The sequence below is a fragment of the Lontra canadensis genome, unplaced genomic scaffold (genome assembly GCF_010015895.1).
Source record: "Lontra canadensis isolate GAN:19392208 unplaced genomic scaffold, GSC_riverotter_1.0 scaffold30, whole genome shotgun sequence".
Taxonomy (NCBI): domain Eukaryota; kingdom Metazoa; phylum Chordata; class Mammalia; order Carnivora; family Mustelidae; genus Lontra; species Lontra canadensis.
In genome coordinates, this window is record NW_022631024.1 from 15,021,390 (window position 1) to 15,040,118 (window position 18,729).

The following is an 18,729-nucleotide window of genomic DNA, read 5'->3' on the forward strand; positions in this document are numbered from 1 at the left end:
CCAGGGAGACTGATAAGTCAAAATGAAATGTAACTGGCACTGGCCAGAGGATTCAGAGACAGTCTGGGGGCCAGTTCTTGAGGCCCAGATGTGCTTATAAGAGCGACAAGAAAATAAAGTGCGTACCATCCAGCGGCTTCCGGAAGTTTCTGATCCACACCACCAAGGCTCTGGAAGTAGCGATGGCGCTGGTGTGAGTCAGTCACCCATCCCAGCCCCAGGCTGCACGGGGAAGAACATGAACATATTGCTCACGTGCACGTTTTATTTGATTCCAATAAATCCAGAAAGACATTGCTGTAAACAAACAAACAAACAAACAAACCAGCTCACGCTAACCGGGGCCGCAGAGACCCAGGAGTAGACATTGATACAACCTTTCTTGAGGCTATCCGGCAATAATGATCAAAAGTCTTAAATCTTTGGCAGAATCTTTGACTCAGGATGTGAGGTCTGTATTTGCTGCTGTAACAAATGATCCCAAGCCTTGTATTTTAAACCGATAAAAATGCATTAACTTTCCAGCCTAGAGATCAGAGAGTCCTGGGCTGAAATTAAGGTGGGGCTGGGCAGGCCTGCATTTCCTTCTACAGGCTCTGGGGAAGAAGACTGTTTCCTCACTTTTCCAGCTTCTCGAGGCTGCCCACCTTAGTTGTGGCTGCTTTCCTCCTTCTTCAAAGCCAGTGAGTTTTTCTCACATTGTATGGCTCTGATCCTGGCCCCCTTACCTCCTTCGTCTACTTTAAAGGACCACGTGATTACACCCTGCAATCTAAAAGGATCTCCTTAACTTAAGGTCACCGGAGAGGCAAGTTTAATTCCATCTACTCCCAAATCCACAAATTCCGGGGATTATGAGGTGGACATCTTTTGGAGGCTATTATCAGCCTACCATATCCAGACATCCTAGGTATTTATTATCAAGAAAAGAAGTATGAACATATAACAGTAGGGACTGATGCATCCCTGGGCTTTCATTAAAAATAGTGGTGGACGAGACACAGTCAGCAACTTACAAAAGGTGGTTACATTGTAGCTCGACTTACAATATCTTGACCTACAAGATGATCTTTGTCTATCTAGAATATAGATATAAGCTAGAAAGATATACTCGAAAATTATTATTTTTTAAAAGATTTTTATTTATTTGATAGAGAGATCACAAGTAGGCAGAGAGGCAGGCAGAAAGAGAGAGGGTGAAGCAGATTCCCTGTCGAGCAGAGAGCCCAATGTGGAGTTTGATCCCAGGACCCTGAGATCATGACCTGAGCGGAAGGCAGAGGCTCAACCCACTGAGCCACCCAGGCGCCCCTCGAAAATTATTTTTAGCTCATTACTTGTCCTTGTCATATTGCTTTCCTTGGCCTTCAATATTGAATAAATATAGCGATTATCCTCAATCTCTCTCCTTAAACCAACTTGGGTTTTTAAAATTTTTTAAAATTTTTTATTAACATATAATGTATTATTTGCACCAGGGGTACAAATCATCAGGCTTTGTAAATCGTCAGGCTTATACACTTTATAGCACTCACCATAGCACATACCCTCCCCAATGTCCATAACCCAACCACCCTCTCCCTACCCCCTCCCCCTGGTAACCCTCAGTTTGTTTTGTGAGATTAAGAGTCTCTTATGACCTTAAACCAACTTTTAAAAAAGTATATTGAGTACTTACTGTGAGTCAGAGAGCTCTTACAATGGGATATATGTGATTTTTATTTTCTTAATTTTATTTATATCTTCTAAAATCTCTAAACATCTTATTTCTGTGATAAGAAAGTTAACTTTTTTTTAAAGCACATGAGCTTTTGAGATTCAGGTAAATACGCACTTTTTAAAAAAAGATTTTATTTATTTATTTGACAGAGAGAGAGAGCAGCAGGGGCAGAGGGACAGGGAGAAGCAGGCTTTCCGCTGAGCAGGGATCCGGACGTGGGGCTCGATCCCAGGACCCCAAGATCATGACCTGAGCCAAAGGCAGAGGCTTAACCAACTGAACCACGCAGATGCCCGAAATATGCACTTCCACTCATGGTCAGACCTAGGATCCCACCTCCAACAGACCCACCAATTAAGCATCAGCTCCTTCTCCATGAAATCTTCTCTGGTGAGCAGGGATCATCTCTGCTCCCTTTTATTTCTCCCCATCCCAGCTGCCGGGAGCAGGCCTGGTTCTATAAGCCCTCGTGGAACCGAGGTTCCCAACCGGGATCCTATTTACCCCTCATTCCCCGCTCTGAGTTAGCATCACAGCATTGATCTCTATGACCATGGAAATTATTTCTTTTCTAGCCGTATCCCTTTGGGGTAATGAGTTCTGTCCTCTTGGGGTTAACTGGCGTTTCCTTGGGTGAGTTTCCACGCCGCCATGGGCCTGGAGCTCTCTCTTGCTCGAGGGCTGAGCTTTGGAAAGAGGCTATGCCTCTCCTTCCCCACTCTGCCACGCCTGTACCACCCCGGCCCCCAGCCCCAGGACTGGCAAAGGTAGCAACAACCTAAGGGCAACAGCAGTAATAATAATAATAATAATAATAATGCCAAACTCGCGGGAATTCTTTGGGTTGGTCCCTTTATTTATTTATTTTTTAAAATATTTTATTTATTTATTTGACCAACAGAAATCACAAGCAGAGAGAGAGGAGGAAGCAGGTTCCCCACTGAGCAGACAGCCCAATGCAGGGCTCGATCCTGGGACCCCGGGACCACGACCCGAGCCGAAGGCAGAGCTCCAACCCACTGAGCCACCCAGGCGCCCCTGGGTTGGTCCCTTTATGATCCCCATGTACAGATGATGGACCAGCCTTGGAGGGAACCAGTAAGTGACCTCCCCAAGGCCACAGCTCGTAAGTGGCAGGAAAACATCCAAACCCATGCCCCTGTCCCCTCCCCCTGCTGCTCCAGAGTCTGACTTTGCTATCACTGCCCTCCACCACTCCTGGGAAGAAATGGGTGGGGTTTTTTTGGGTTTTTTTTTTTGTTTTTTTTTTTACGATTTTATTTATTTGTCAGAGGAAGAGTGAGAGAGAGTGAGCACAAGCAGGGGGAGAAGCAGGCTCCCCACTGAGCAGGGAACCCGATGCAGGACTGGATCCCAGAATCCTGGGATCATGACCTGAGCCAAAGGCAGACGCTTAACCGACTGAGCCACCCAGGCATCCTTTGGCATAAATGTTTTAAAAGTGACAATTGTTGACACTGAGTGCTCACTGCATGCGAGGTTCCCCACAATATATAGATCGATCTGTTGACCTATTGATCCATCCATCGATCTATATCTATATCTATATCAACTTACTTAATTATCCTAATTGCCCATTTTACAGATGAGATAACTGAAAGGAAGAGTGAAAAGAGACTTCTAAGGTCCACAGCTAGGAAGATCAAGGTCTGGATTTTAACCCAGAAGGCTGGGGCCAGACCATCATCATCGTACAGAGATCCAGGACATAACCTCTCTGTACGTGTAGGATGAGTGAATGACGAAGCTGATGGAGGAAGCCGCTGTGACTAAGACCCACTCACTATACGTCTCGGCCCTGGGCCTCACTTTACCTACCTGTTCAATGGAAGAGCTTGGACAAAACAATCTGGTTCTCCAAGCTCTGGAAGGAGCCTCTGCCTTTGCTGCCTCAGTTTCCTCATCTGTCATCCAAGGGAATGGGACATAGACCATTTCCTGGGCCTTTCCCAGGTCCACAGGCCCATACTGACAGTACCCTCCCTGTATTCTAGGCCTTGGGTCCAAGATTTCACCTGCAGAATCCCCCTAGTGCCCAGGAGACTGGTACTTCATTTGGCCCGACCTAGGGGGGAGAAGTTGGGGGTTAGGAAAGGAAAGGTGACCCGCTGGAGGCCAGCATGAGACAGAGCTGGGCCTGGAACCTGGTCTCTGACACCAAAGCTGTTTGGGACACTCAGCAGCCCTTTTCCTGGGATGAGCCCCCACTCTTGCCTTGGTGGGCGATCCAGGAGGGCGGGGCACTCCCAGCGAGTTCCCAGAGCCAGTAGCTGCCCTACTCTGCTCAGTCCCTCAGAAAATGGTTCTCTCCACCCACCGTGTGCACTGCCCCTTCTTTCGCTGGCTTTTCTCACTGGGCACTCCTCGGGGGCAGCTTTCCAAGGGAGAAACACCGTATTAGCTCCGAACCCTCAATCTGCCCATGTGTGCACCTCTGAGGACTGCCCTGGTCGACACCACTTGGGGGACACTCAGCCTCATTTTAGGGGTTTTTCCATTGTGTCTGGGGGAAAAATGTGACTCATGCAGAACCCAGTCTGCTGGGCTGCAGGCTCCCAGGGGTGGGCACCGGGCCGGGTCTCTGTGCAAAAGTACAGAAAGAACACCCTGAAGGCCCGCTCCTGGTGGGCTTGTTGCCGTGACTCCGACACAATGGCTGTGCAGGGACAGAGCCAGGTCACCCAGCAGCTGCCTGCGGAAAGGCCCGTGGCACCCGGATGGCTTTCAGTCTCAGTTCTGCCACCAGAGGCATCTTTTCCACGCTTTCCTTGAAAAACAAAAACAAGAGCAGAGACCCAAGCCTGCCTCTCTCTTACCTTGTCCATCTGTCAGTCTGGCTGTCGTCTGGCTGTCTATCCTCTCTGTATGTAAACTAGGAATTCTGGAGGGGAGAACTCTCTCCTACCGGATTGATTTTCCTTGGGGAGGGCCTGGAGCTTCCTGGAGGTGGGCTACCAGGGGTGTGTGTTGGGGTGCCGCGCAGTGTCTACACCCCAGAAGCTTGAGAATGAGCTGCTTCCTGGATGGGGGGGGGGGGGGGGGGGGGGGGCAAGGGGGGCCCTGGGTTTTTTCCCGCCAGGGGGGGAGGGAGTGGGGTGCTTCGGGGGGGGGGGGGGGGGCAGGGAGAGTGGCCAAGGTGGACCTCGGCTTCTTTCCGGCAGATGAGGAAGGCATTGGGGTGCGTGGGGGAATGAGGGTGGAGTTGGGAGTTGGGCTCTCCTCAGTCAACTGTCTCAGAGTCGCCCCCCTTCACCCTTGCGGAGGAATTTGTGAATGGAAGGGGCAGTGGAGGGGGGAGTGTGTGCGCTGCTAATCCCTCCACGGTCGCTTCCCACCCCCACCCCAACACACACACTTGTTGGGGGATTTAACCAACCCCAAACACTGAACTTTCCTACTCCTTACGATGTGGGGGGGGGAGGGGTGAAGGGAGGACACCCCTCCTTCCCCCTCTCCCCGCCCCCAGCCTCCCGCCGGACTCGGCGCGGGACCCCCTCCCCGCCCCCCGCAGCCGCAGGGTGGGGGCGGGCGAGGCGCGGCGCAGGGAGGAGGAGAGGCAGGGGCGAGGTCCGCTTCAAGAAGGGGCGTGCGGCCCGAGGAGCTCGCGTTTTAGCAACTTGGAGCGAGCGAGGCGGCCGAGGGGAGGGCGAAAGTTTGCTTCCCCGACGTCAGCGCCGGGCGGGCCGCGGCGGCCGGGGGGCGAGGAGGCGGCGGGCAGCGGGGCCCGAGCGCGGGGCGGCCGGGGCGCGCTCGCTCCGACCCGCGCCTGCCACCCGCGCCGGCGACGCCGGGGCCCTCGCGGGCATGGACAGCGCGGCCGCCGCCGCCTTCGCCCTGGACAAGCCGCCGCTGGGCCCGGGGCCGCCGCCGCCGCCGCCGCCCTCCGCGCTGGGGCCCGGCGACTGCGCCCAGGCGCGCAAGAACTTCACGGTGAGCCACCTCCTGGACCTGGAGGAGGTGGCGGCGGCCGGGCGGCTGGCGGTGCGCCCCGCGGCCAGGGCCGAGGCGCGGGAGGGCGCGGCGCGGGAGCCGTCCGGGGGCAGCAGCGGCAGCGAGGCGGCGCCGCAGGACGGTGAGTGCGGGCGCCGGGCGGGGCCGCGCCGGGGTCGCCGGGGCTCCGGGGGCGTGGGAACGGGAGCGCGGGGTCCGGGGCCGGCCGGTGGGGGGAGCTCGGGGTGGGGGGAGAGAGTCCCGGGGCGCGGGCGCGGCGCGGGACCGCTGGGTGGGGGAGGCTGCTGGGCTGGCCCCGCCGCGCCGCGGGACGGTGGAGGTCGTCTGACCGTGACCCGTGATCGCGTGGGCGGCGGGCACCAGGGCTCTCGACCCCCGGGGAGGGGCCCGGCCGCCTTTTGGCCAGAGCCACCGCCGCGAGTCGTGGGAACAGCGGGGAAGTGGGCCGCCTTTGTGCCCGGGTGGGGGGTGGGGGGACAGCCCTCGGGGCCGCGCTGCCGGATCGAGTCCCCTGGGAAGTGGGTGTGATTATATTGCCCCCGCACAGCTAGGGAAACCGAGTCTTGCGAGGGCCAGAGCATCCAAGTCACACAACTGGGTTCCGTCCGAACTCTGCCCGCCTGCCTCCCATCCCACCCCAGCTACTGCTAGGTCCTCGGATGGGTTCCTTGGCTAGGATAGGGATGCCGGGCCCCCATCTTCCAAGCCGAAGGAGCCAGCTAGGCCTCTCTCCTCTGCCGAGGTTAAAGGTCATCAGGAAAGGGCTTTAAAAACAAACAACCCACCCAAGTGGCTTTTTTTTCCCCCAGAAAAATCACACTGGATCACAGGGGCCTGAGTCCTTGGTGAGAAGGGGGAGGGGAGGAGGAGCCAGAGCAGGAGAAGATGAAGATAAAGCCGAGGTCCCAGGCCCTGGCTGGTTTCTGGGGGGGTCAGAGGAGTCCCGACAGCTCACCCACACCCTGTGGAGGAGATAGGATGGGTGACACCACAGTCCCCGCCCCTAGCTCCCAGGGAGCAGCCTGGCCTGAGGGAGGACCACTTCCCACTCCTGGGAACCCCCACTTCCTGCACCAGCCTCCAGGTCTCAGACAAGAGAGCGCCTGGCTGGCCACATGCCCTGCTTTTCACATGAGAGAAGGTGCAGGGAAAGCGGAGGTGACTTCAGCCTCATCTGAAACCTGGTCCAGGAGCACGTGCGGACGTGAGGCACGCCTGACACGCAGCTGTGCCTTGGTACCCAGCTGGTGCCAGCTGCGTCCGGTAGTTACTGGCACCCTCCCAGGGGCGCCCGCTGCCCACCAGCCACAGTGGACCGGCATCTCCAGGGTGAGCATGAAGCTGGCTGACCCACCCCCCGGGAGCTGGGGTTTCCCTGAGGGAAAAGCAGAAGGAAGGTGTCTGGTTTGGGGTTAGGTGGGGGGGCCTGCTGGTTCAGGAGGAGAGGGGCTCTGTCCCCCTGAGTTTCTTGCAGGACCTCGGATCTCCTGGGAGGAGCAGCTGGCTCAGAGCTGGCTTCCCCTAAGGGGAGAGGAGAGGGCTCTGGTGAATGCGGGACCCCCTTGGCAGTGGGCAGAGGAGGAGGAGCAAACTGAAGGCGAAGCCAAGAACGAAGGGAGAAAAGGAAAGGAGAGAAGAGAGGAGTGCGGCAGTAACAAGGGTGGAGGGAAGGAGGCACAGGCATTCTCTATACTCAAGTCCTAGCCAGGGGCTGGGTGCCTGTCTCCACCCTGGCCCCCAGCCGTGGGGAGAGACAGTGGAAGGCATTGCTTCTCTTGGACACAGCGGAGAAGATTTCCAAACCCAGGGTTTTTCTGGGGAGTTCCAGAACAGCTCATGCCAACTGGGGACATTAAGTGCCTGGACCGGGAGGGGGGGTCTCTGGCAGCCCCCCAGGCAGCTTGGTGGGTACTGGGCCTCCCCAGCAGCCCCCTGGGGCCTCGCCACTCTCAACTGAGCCCTGGAGGCCTGCAGGGCCTTTTTGGAGGTGGGGCTTCCACACCCCAGGGGTATGGCCAGTACTGGGGACAGAGAAGGCACTGGGTGTGGGGGCAGGTGGGATGGCGCTAGAGCAACATCCTCCATAGTTGGGCATCTCCTTCCCCTCACCAGTGAGTGACAAAGGGCTGAAGGCTCAAGGAGGGGCTCACGGCTGCCTCCTACCTGGGAACCCCCGCCCAGCGCTGCTTGGGGAAAGGCCATTTAGCTCAGTGCTTCCCCTGGCCCCCGGGGAGATTTTCCCCAGGCCTCTGGAAGCTGAAGCAAACAGGACAACAGGGAGAGTTCGTCAGGAAGCTACACCTTCCAGTGTAAAGGATTCTCTGTGTTTGGGATGGTTATATTGGGATCTTTCCTCCTCACTTTTGGTGTTTGAACATCTTTCTTTTATGAACTAGGGATAGTAACTGGAGATTGTTTGATTTTAATGTCCTTACTTGGCGAAATTAAAAGGCAGTAACCCTATACTCATTCCTTAGATTGAAAGCAAATCACTAGTCCGTGAAATCCAAATGTTTTATATAGAATCAAACATCTCCCCAAGGCCAGCCCCAAGCCGCATGCCAGGGGTGCCCGCTGCCAGGCAGAGTCCCAACCCCCCGAGAGGCAGGCAGGGCAGCGGAGACTGGGGCGCTGCGTGGCTGCTGCTGGTCTGGGAGAACCTCTCAGCTGGCCGTCTGGGTCTGGGCCTGCAGAGAGAGGACAGAAGTCAACTGCCCTGCTCTCCTTCCATAGCCTTCCCTCTCAGGCAGGTGCCCCCCGCCCACTAACACTCACCATGGATGCCGGAGTCTTGAGGTCTTCAAGAGGGGGAGAAGGAACTTTTCCTCCCCTCATCTCAGTGAGCCAGGCCTGCATCACTTGACCCCTTTCCTAAGTGGCCAACTAAACCTCTGGGTGCCAGGACTCTGGACCCCAGGCCAGCAGGCATGGGCTCTGGGCTGCGACTTCTACCCCCTAGTCCTGGGCCTGCGGGGAATGCTGGCGCCTGCTGGAGATCGGGACATGCTCAGAAGTGGGTTTTCGTGTGGCTTCTGGAGCTGTTTCTGGGCCCAAAGAAAGCAACTGACATCACAAAGAGATGGGGGACCCCGTATTAAAAATGAAGGGCCAGTGGGGAGACTCATGAGTTAAGAAAATTGATCCATTTTCAAATCTGCCAGGGTAGCAAGGTTCACGTTTTTAATTTTTTTTTATTATTTTTTGCTCTTTTGTTTTCCCAAAGCCACCAGTAGATGTACCCTATGCTTGCCAGTGATTTTCCCAGAGCAGGCACCCCCGGAACTGGCCGGGAAGGCTGTGGCTTCACTGGTGACTCAGAGCAAACCGGGGTCTAGCGTTCCTCCCAAATCAAATGCTGAAGTCTGCGGCCGGCGCTGAGCTATGCCAAGCACGTTAGGAAAATAAACCCTCGTTTGGTGCCTTTGCAATGACTTACAACAAAAGAAACCACATTAATAACTGAGATTTTCTTTAAAGCATTCCCTCCTGTGGGCAGGGCGGAAACAGGGATGCGGACACACTGGGAAAATAAACAAAGCTCCTGGGGCTGGGCGGGAGAGCCCCCCCCCGTCCCCCCCAGCCAGGGAGCCCTCCGCCCCCAGCCTCTGGAGGGCTGGTACCTGTTTCGGAGACCTCAGGACCAAGAGAGTCAGGGCAGCCCCGTGCTCGGAAGCTGGGGGCACAGGCTGAGCCAGGGTGACTAGAGCCCTGGGGTGGGCGGGGTGGAGATCTGGGGCTCCCTCCACAGAGCCGCTCCCTCAGCCACAGCTGCTAATGGGGGCCCAGGAAGCCGAGAGTGAGCCTGGTTTGGGGTGAGGACCTGCCCCTTCCCCTTGCCAGTGATGGGCGGGAAGGGCCGGTGTCTGAGCAGAGGACCTGAAGGGACCATCTAGGGCTCAGCAGAACTTGCCTCTAAGTTCTGAAAGCATTTATTGTGGTGAAATATATCCAATGGAAGGTTTACCCCTTGTACCATTTTTTAAGCACACGTTCAGGGGCATAAAGCACATTCACATTTTTGGGCAACCATCCGTAGCTTCTGTCTTCAGAACTTTCTCATCTTCCCTGAATAAAACTCTGCACCCATGAAACACCCACTGGGCATCCCCCTCCCTGCGCTTGGCACCCGCCCCTCTCCTGTCCGTCTCTGTGAATCCCACAACTCTGGGGACCTCATGGAAGGGAAGCTTGTGACATTCGTCCTTTGCTGTCTGGCTTATGTCACCTAGCATGACATTTTCCAAGTTCCTCCACGTGGCCGCCACTGTAAGGATCTCCTTCCTCTGGGGGGCTGAGGAATATTCCAGTGCCCTTGCGAGGGTGCGCGTGTGCGTTGTGCTCTCCATTCATCTGCTGCTGGACACCTGGGTGTTTCCACCTCTAGGCCGCCGTGACTAATGCCCGTGAACATGGGTGGGCAAATACCTCTTCCCATCCCTGCTTTCTGTTCTTCGGGGCTTGTGCCCAGAAGTGGAACGGCTCCTGGGTCATGTGGCAATTCTAGGTTTCATGTTGGGAGGAAGCGTCACATTGTTCCCCGCTGGCCACGGGGTTCAGCCACCTGCCTCCCCCAGCTCGCTGTGACAGGTGGCCGTGCAGCCCCTGGGCCAGTGATGGCAGGAGCCCGGGAAGCGGGCGGCCGGGACAGCACAGGCTGGTGGGGGAAAAAGACAAGAAGGGTTTCTTCCGCGAAGGGCTTTTTTTCTGATCGAACCTGCTCTTCTTCCCTCTTCTCTTGCTTCCCTGCCTCCATTTCCAGGGGGCAGGGAGAGGGTAAATCCTCCCCTTCCATGGGCGAGGAGCCCTGGCTTTTGCTGCCCCCTCCCTGCGTGACCTTTAGCATGTCACATCCATCCTCTGGGCTCAGTTCCCACCTGAACAGTGGGAGGCAGGACCCAGATGTTTGAGAGGCCTCTCCTGTCCTTCATCACGGTCTGATCAGGCTGAGAAAATGCCCCAGGAACATGGAGTCTCCAGGGTCTGGGTCCTGGCGAGGGCGGCCCTTGGCACCCGCCCTGAGCGGGAAGAGGAGGCTGAGAGAGAGGCTGAGGAACCAGGTCTGGAAGCTGCGAGCCCAGGGGAATTCAGCTGGAGAGAAGTGCCGGGTCCACCAGGGTGGCTGGTGGGAGGGGTGCCTCTCCGGCTTTTTTTCAGCAGGCCGGGCCCTTGCGTTAGCTCATTGTTCTCCGCTCCAGGGTGGTCATGCAGATGATCTGTGTGGAGCTTGGGGGTGTGGCACAGGAGCCTTGGACCAGCTAGCACGCCACGACGGCCCTTCCCCATGGGCAGAAGCTCAACAGGGCTGGAGCTCTCTTCCCTCCCAGAAGACTCTGGAAAAGTAGCTTGGGAGCAGCAGTGATAACACCTGTCTGCACACCACACTCGAGGCCCAGAAAGCAACCCGAGACTCAGTGTTGCCATCTGTGAAATGGGCACCATGGACAGGGATGTCCCTCTAGGTGTGGTGAGACCCGAGTGGATGATGTCCACAGCTGCCCTGTGAGTCAGGCAGGACTAGTGACATGTCGTCCCTATTTTTTGGAGGCCCAGAGAGGCAAAGCAACCGGCCCAAGTTCTCCCAGCTGGGAAGGGAGGGGTGGGATTTGTTTGGGAAACCAAAGTGAGCAGAGAGGCAGGAAGGGATAGGCCTGGAGGGCTGCACGGAGTCGGGCTATTACATGGCCCTGTGCCGCGATGAGGGTTTCTAAATGGGTAAAGACAAGAAGGAGGGGGTTTGGTGGCCTGTCCTAGGCAAGAAGGTGAGGTCAGATGGGATAAGGTGAAACTTGACAGGCTCGCGTGGTGTCCAAGACCCAAAGGACGGTGGCTGACCCCAGGTGCGAGTGAATCTTGGGGGTGATTTAAGGGAGAGCCCGTGGGTCCCCTGAATGCATCCTCCAAATGGCACATCAGGGTGGAACCTGGCCAGGGGCTGCCCTGGGCTTGGAGGCTGTGGGACGGGACAAGGGACAGGGGTCGTGCCAGGGACGCAGGGAGAGTGGCCAGCGGCCATCACAGGCTCGTTGACTGGGCGCTCACCGTGTGCCCCCCAGGACTCCACCTACCTGCCTGAGCCCTACTGTCCTCCCAGCATGGAGTGGGTCCTTTCATCATCCCCATTCTACATGGAGGGAAATGAACCACTGGCCAAGGTCCCATCTTCCTGAGGATTTAGGGTTCCAGCCCAGATCTGTCCTGTTCTGAAGCCCTTGTTTTCTGCTACTCCCCAAGGCCATCCCTGGAGCCCCTCGGATGTGTGCTGGTCTCCCAGGCAGGTGTGGGCTGCACTCAGGGGGCCATGGGGCAGCCCGCCGAAGGGGTCCCCTCAGCAGGATGGCCTGGATCACAGGCCCATGGGAGGCACTGTCGGGGTCTGTTCAGCTTGGGTTTGGGAAGGTGTGAAGTGAGTGGGGGTGGGGGTCCTCTACCCCTCCTGTCTAGAAATATCTAGAATGGTCTCCTTCTGCCTATGCAGGCCCGTCCGCAGCCTCCCGGACCCAGGAGAGCAGCGGAGGGTCCCTGACTCGGGAACATGGGACAGGCGGCCCCCTTGCCCAGTCTGGCTCAGCTCACAGGCTAACTCACTCGCTCACTCCAGGGCCCTTCTCTGAGGGCCGACTATGTGTCAGGCCTCGAGCTGCTGCCACCTGCGCACACCCTCAGATCCCAGCCCCGGTGAGGTTCCCAGGGGCTGAGAGCGACAAGCACGGGCGGGGGGGCGATGATGAGAGTTGCCCAGAAAAGCCACTGACTCACAAACACCACCGTTCATCCGAGAGAGACCCCGCGGCGTCTCCGAGTCAAGGCCGGTCCTCAAACCGGACTTCTTCTGGCTTAACACAGTCACAAGTTGTCCCTGTTTTTCTCATTCTGTGGCAGGTCATTGAAGACCTTATCACGGGCTGGCATTTTGGGGACCACATAGTGGACTGGTTTTCCCAGACACACAGACAGAGATGCACTCCCGCACACAACCCCACACACACACCTACTCACACACACAAACCCCTCTCACTCACACATGCACACACACGAACCGACTCATACTCACACATACAACCCCACTCACACACACACAAACCTACCCACACACACACACACACACAAACCCACTCACATATGCCCTCTCACACACACACACAAACCCACTCATACTCACACACAACATTCCCAAATGCACACACAACCCCCACACACACACAAACCCTTTCACCGTCCCCCCCCACAGCCCAGTTCACACACTCACACACACAAACCCAGTCGCTTGCACACACACACCTTCATCAACACACGCTGACCCGCACCTGCACACTCTCAACACCCAAACCCGCACCCACACACTCACGCCCCTTCATCAGGGCTCCAACCGGGGCCCAAAAGATCAAGTCCAGGCTCTGAGTGGGCAGGGGGCCGCAGGCAGCTGGTGAGTGGTGAGCAGCCCGTAAGGCTCGGGGATGGGCCAAAGGGTTAAGTGGCTTCTGTGAGGTGGCGGAGAGTAGGAGACCACTGGGGAGGGGGGCTTCCTGCCTAGACAGAGGGGGATGTTATCCGGCCTGCTCCCATGCTGAGCAGTGAGGGTGCTCCAGGGGCCAGGAGAGGGCCTGGGGGAGGGGGACACGCAGCAGGGCGCTCCTCACCCGGGGACTCGCCGGTGGCAGTGGGGGCAGAGCTCACCCTGGCCAGACGGCAGGAGTCGTGGAATCTAAACAACCCAGATGCTCTCACTGCCCCTACGAGGCTGTGTCCCTCCCACATCTGGGAAGCTGCCTGTCCCCAGCCTGGCTCCGAGCGCCACCGTGATGACAGGCGCCGTCCACATGGGGCACTTTACAGCCGGTGATATCTTTTATTAGATCCTAAAAGACGAAGCAGGTTCTGGAAGACATTATTTTTGGTCCCTCTTGTGATCCATTCTGCTTTTCCGTGCATGGGAGGGGCAGCTGGGACCTTCTGGTTGATGGGGTGGAAGGGGGCATGGGGGCCAGGAGGTGGACAGGAGCTGCCTGGCAGACTGGTCTTTGGGGGACGGTCCTTGGTGTGGGGCAGTGAAAGGGTGGGGGGCCGGGGCAGGGAAACTGGAAGCTTCCACAAGGGCCTTTCCACCCCAGAGCCGAGCAAGCACCTTGTAGCCTGAGAGCCGACCAGGTCAGGGGTGTTACCTTTGCGACACTGCTCCCCAGGAGGCCTTAGGTGGGGCCCTGGACACGGCCTGTCGCGGGTCTGAGGGAATTTGCACCATCTGTTCGTCAACACGTGGTCCCAGAAATCACTGCATGAGAATCACCCGGGTAGCCAGTTGAAATGCATGTCCTAGGGCCGCACCCCAGCCCACAGCATGACGCTCCACAGGGCCTGGGCATCTGCATTTATAGGTTCTCCATCATCTTCCTGTGCACGAAAGCGTGAGCACCCCTGGACTGCCACAGACCCTCCAGCTGCCAGCAGTGGGGCATGGCGGGGGCGGGGGGCCCTCTGCTTCTCCTGTCACTGCCAAAGCCCCCTCCCAGCATCCTGCCTGCCCACCGCTGTCCCATGGGGTCCCCGGGGCCCGGCTGTCCGCCGGCCCCAGGTACTGCCCCCTGGGTCCCCCATCCCACCTCCTGGTCTGTCCTCCCTCCTTGCCATGGGTGCAGCCGTTTCCACGCCAGAGATGGCATTATTAAAAGTGACATTTAACCAGAGCTGGAATTACCACGCGGATGACCACAACCCGTGGAATCAAAGCGGGAGCCGCCAGGCGCGCCTGGCAGGGGCCCGGGGCCTCTCCTGTACCAGAGCTCGTCGCGGGCCTCCCATATAAAACCCCCGCAGAACGCCGAGGTCTTGAAAGCCAGTGCACCTCCTTTCATTAGACTAACAAATAACACGTAACAGAAAACATCTGTTAACAGCAGCCCCTAATGCTCTCAAGATGCGGGCGGCCGGTCCAGCCAGCGGGCAGCCAGGCCGCGCGGGGCCCCGGGTCTGGCCGCCGCCTCCCCAGAGTGGGTGCGGGGCCCTCCGGGGAGCCCGGCCCCCGTCCCGGTCTCTCCTGGGCCTCCTGCCTCTGCACCCCCCACTCCGGCAGAGACTCTCTTCTTGCTGATGACAACGGGTCAACCGAGGGTCTGTTTGCGTGGGGACCGTCCACACCGGCTGTGTGACCTGGGCGGGTTTCTTCCTCTCTCTGAGAACCTGGGTCAGCAAGGCGGAGAGGAACCGTGCATCCTAGCAGGGCGGACGTGCAGACACAGGGCAGTGCTGGAGCCGAGTACAGGTGGACACGGGTATCTGCCGTTAGGATTCCAGTGCGGGACATGGAGGCTCGGAGAGGGTAAGCGACTCACCCCTGTTCCACGGTGTGTGGAGAAGCGAGGCTTAGAGCCTCCCAGTCCACTTTTCCACGATGCTGACATGCACAGAGCGAAAGGCAGCCACCTCCCTGCAGCTAAGGGTGGAGGACGAGCTTCTCTTGAGAGCACGGGCTGACCCGGCCCTCACTGAGGCCCCACGTCCCCTCACAGCCCCCCACCCCTCACCCTGTGGGCTTGGAAGCCAGAGGGGCCTCCCGATGCCACGTCTTCCCAGCTGGGGGCCTGGAGACCTGGCTTCCTCTCTGGGACCTGGAGGCGGAAGGGCTGCCACCCCACACAAGGGGCCAGCTGGCCGGAAGGACATCCCAGGAACGGGACAGAAGACAGCTTGGCACTTTGTCCCCTGTTTCTCCTCAGGGCAAATCTACAGAAAACAGGCCTTTTGCCTTCCCCTGAGAGACTGCTCAACCCCCTCCCCTCCCCCTCCAAGAGACACCTTGCCTTGGGTTCCAAGAACACTGGATGGGACCCCTTAATTTGCTCATTCATTCGGTGCACACGTGTGTTGTTTTGAGACATTGTGCTGGGAAAAACCCAGGGGACAGGCACGCTCTGGCCCCTGACCAGAGAGTGGAGCATGACGGCAGTGTCATTTGCTTGCTGCCTGCTGTCCTGCCCAGCCTTTCCTATCTGCCTGGCTCCCCTCTTACAGATAAGGAAACTGAGCCTCAGAAAGGCCCAGTGACTTGCCCAAAGCCAGAGTCTCAGGGCAAGGCCGGCCACCCCATGCCGGGCCCCCAGATGGCCAAGGAGCCACAGTGACCTCTTGCTGGAAGCGTCCTGGGCCCTGCCAGGGAGAGGCTATGCCTCTTGCCTACCCAGTTCTCATCCGGAAGCTTCTGCAGCGCCCTGAGGAAGGCACGGGCTTTTCCAGGACCCCCTCATGCAGGGCCTGCCCCCTAGCAGTCAGGCAGGAGGAGCCCAGGGCAGTGTGAGGCCAGAGGGGGCCGGGGGCTGGGGGCTGGGGAGGGACCCCAGCCTTTGGGACTCTCGTGTTTCCTAGGGACATTGTGTTTTAACTGGAAGGCCAGCCTCTGCCACAGACCCGGCTGCCCAGCCAGGGAACCCCGGGCAGGGAGAATGTCAGGGCTCCAAGCGGGAAATGGCTGGAGACAAGAAGGAAAAATGCTCTGCTCTGGTTTCACTGGGAAGGAATGAAGGAAAGGCAAAGATCTAAGTGGCCAAAAGCGAGGTCAGTCTTTCAGGCAACTGTTGCTGGTGCAGTGAACTCAGGGCCGGGCTGGCCAGGGCTCCCAAGATGGCGACCTTTTCAAGGGGCTGATGTCGGTCTCACAAGAGGAAGGATGGGAGAGGCATCCCAGGGGTGCTGCCCTCCTTCCTTCCTTCCAAAGATATTTGTTGAGCGCATGCCCCGTGTCAGGTGTACGCTGGATGTCGGGGTCCCAGCTGGGATCAGGGAGGTGCAGTCCCTGCCAGGAAGGAGATGTCCTGGCCGCTCGGGGGACAGATAATGGGGCCCCCTACCTGGTCTGGAGGGTCAGGGAAGGCTTCCTGGAGGAGTGAGCCAAAAGAAGAGGTGGCGAAGGGTGCTTCAGGTGGCAGGAAGAAGAGACGCAGAGGCTCAGAGGTGAGAAAGAGACTGGCTGTTCCAGGAGCAGAGGGACAGGAGGGAGCGAGCCAATGAGCGAGGCCTGGTCCAAGACATGTCATCGTATTATTAAGAGCAGCGGGAGTGCCTTCTGCTCGTCTGTGCGTGTCCGGAGTCTCCAGAGCGCCCAGGCCGTCTCCGGGAGCTCTGTCGGTGAGCCAGTTTTCCTCCGCCGTGTGGGAAGTGAGTGGCTACCTTGGGAACCATGTCCTCAGTAAGACGCTTGTCCTCGACATGTTCCTCAGCCTGGCTGGCCCAGAGCCTCTGGGGCTGTGCCCACTCCGACCTCACCCAGGCTCTCCAGGCTTGCCCAGGAGGAGATGGACAAGGGACGCCATGATGCTGGATCAGAGGCTGGAGCTCGATCCACGCAGATGCCCGAGATCCTGGAACAGGGGCAACCTCCCTGGTTCCCTGTGCAGCTCAGTGGTGGCACTGGTTTAGAAACAAAGCTGGCCCCAGAGAGGTCCAGTGAGTCCCACACCTTCTCGGAGGCAGGGCATGCTGCTGATAGTGCCTGGGTTGGCTGTGGGATTCTGGCCCCAAACGCACCCCTGATTTCTGACGATCTTGGGAAAGCACCTTATTTCCCTGAGCCTCAAGCTCTGCATCAGCAAAATGGGCATAGCGGTAGCTCCCGGAGCTTGGGCTGTTCGGAGGAGCTGATGAAATCAGGCAGGCAGGGGCTCAGGGCTACGCCCATCTGGCCAATTTATTTTCTCTTTCACTCTCTTTGACGCTTGGGAAGAGGGGGCAGACACCCGGCTCAGGACCGCTAAGCCCTCTCCCAGTTGGAAAAATTAAGGAGAGCGAAGTTTCCCAAGGCCCCACTGGAAAAGGAGCTGAGGTTAGGAACAAGAGTTTTGGGCCCCAGGAGCTAGCTAGCTCTAGTGGCCTTTGCCGGTACCTAACTCTGCTTTCCAAAGAGGGGACCATTTATCCAGCCCTGGGCGTCCCCCCCCCACCCCCACACAACCCTGCCCAGTGACTGGGGTCCCCTATCTGGAAGGATGGCATGGATCTGCCACAGCCCCAGCCTGGCTAGGATGGACTGCTACTCCCAGGCAGAATAAGCATCTTGCTTTATTTTCCACGGCCCAAACTGTAACCATGTATAATTTCATGACAAATGCCGCCTATAAAACACAACACAACTATTTTTATAATGTGGCATTTGAGGTTAAAAATTCAAATTAGAGATTAATTGCAACTTCTAGAAGTTCTGTGGATAAGATGGCTACGGGAGAAAGGCTGAGATATTCAGATATGCTCCCTCAGGGATTGCAGATGGGTTCTTTCCACATAGTGAGAACATGTGCGCGCTCACACTCACATGCACGCGCAAGCACATGCACGCGCACACACACACACACACACACACACACTCAGTGATCCCTGGGCTCCAGCAGATCCCAAGTTCAGACATGGTGTTTGCACTCATGGGAAAGCTGATCTTGATGCTGGCTCCTTTCTCTGCCTGGGACCCCAATGTCCAAGTGGCCATCAGAAGCAGGTTCCGTGTGGATCTGGGTTTGTAGGCGGGTGGCAGGGGGGAAATGCACAGAGCTTGGGGCACCAAGAAAAGAAGTGAAGGTACCAGATTTACCTCCACTGGGAGCCAGCTCTCAGCTTCTCCCTAAACCCTCTTCTCCCTCTGCCTCTCAAAAACCAGAACCAGATGGGAATCTAAGTGAATAGTGGGTCTGTGGACAGGGCAGACAGAGTGGGAGGGAGCCCCAGGCAGGGAGGAGGGAGAAAAGCTGAGAAAGCCCCATTCCAAGGAGATCAGAGGTGGGCTGTATCTCCTTTGGCCCCCAGGGGCCGGCCTGGAGGCCCCGCAGGAGAAGCTCAGGGTTCTAGAGAGCTCTGTAGCAGCTTCTTGGGCTCTGCGGCTTGTGACAAATGTCGGCTGCTTTCTGCAAACCGGTGTCCTCTGCACAGCAGATTTTCATCTCTACCTCCTCCTGCTACAGGCAGGCCTCTGAGAGGGGCCATGGTCCCCGTTAGGAAGGCAGCAGTTCTAAGGAGTTCATAACCAAGGGCTGGGGCCTCATGGCCTTGTGTGTCCAAAGGGT

At 57.6% G+C, this 18,729-nt stretch overlaps 1 protein-coding gene across 1 annotated transcript in view; it reads left to right on the forward strand.

The window, feature by feature from the left end:
* Positions 1-5,331: 5,331 nt before the first annotated feature.
* Positions 5,332-18,729, forward strand: part of PRRX2 (paired related homeobox 2) — a 43,073-nt gene continuing 29,675 nt past the window's right edge. The window contains exon 1 of the mRNA XM_032866063.1: positions 5,332-5,813. Within this exon, the coding sequence (XP_032721954.1) occupies positions 5,546-5,813 (268 nt within the window). The 5' untranslated portion in view covers positions 5,332-5,545. The remainder of the gene's footprint in view (positions 5,814-18,729) is intronic.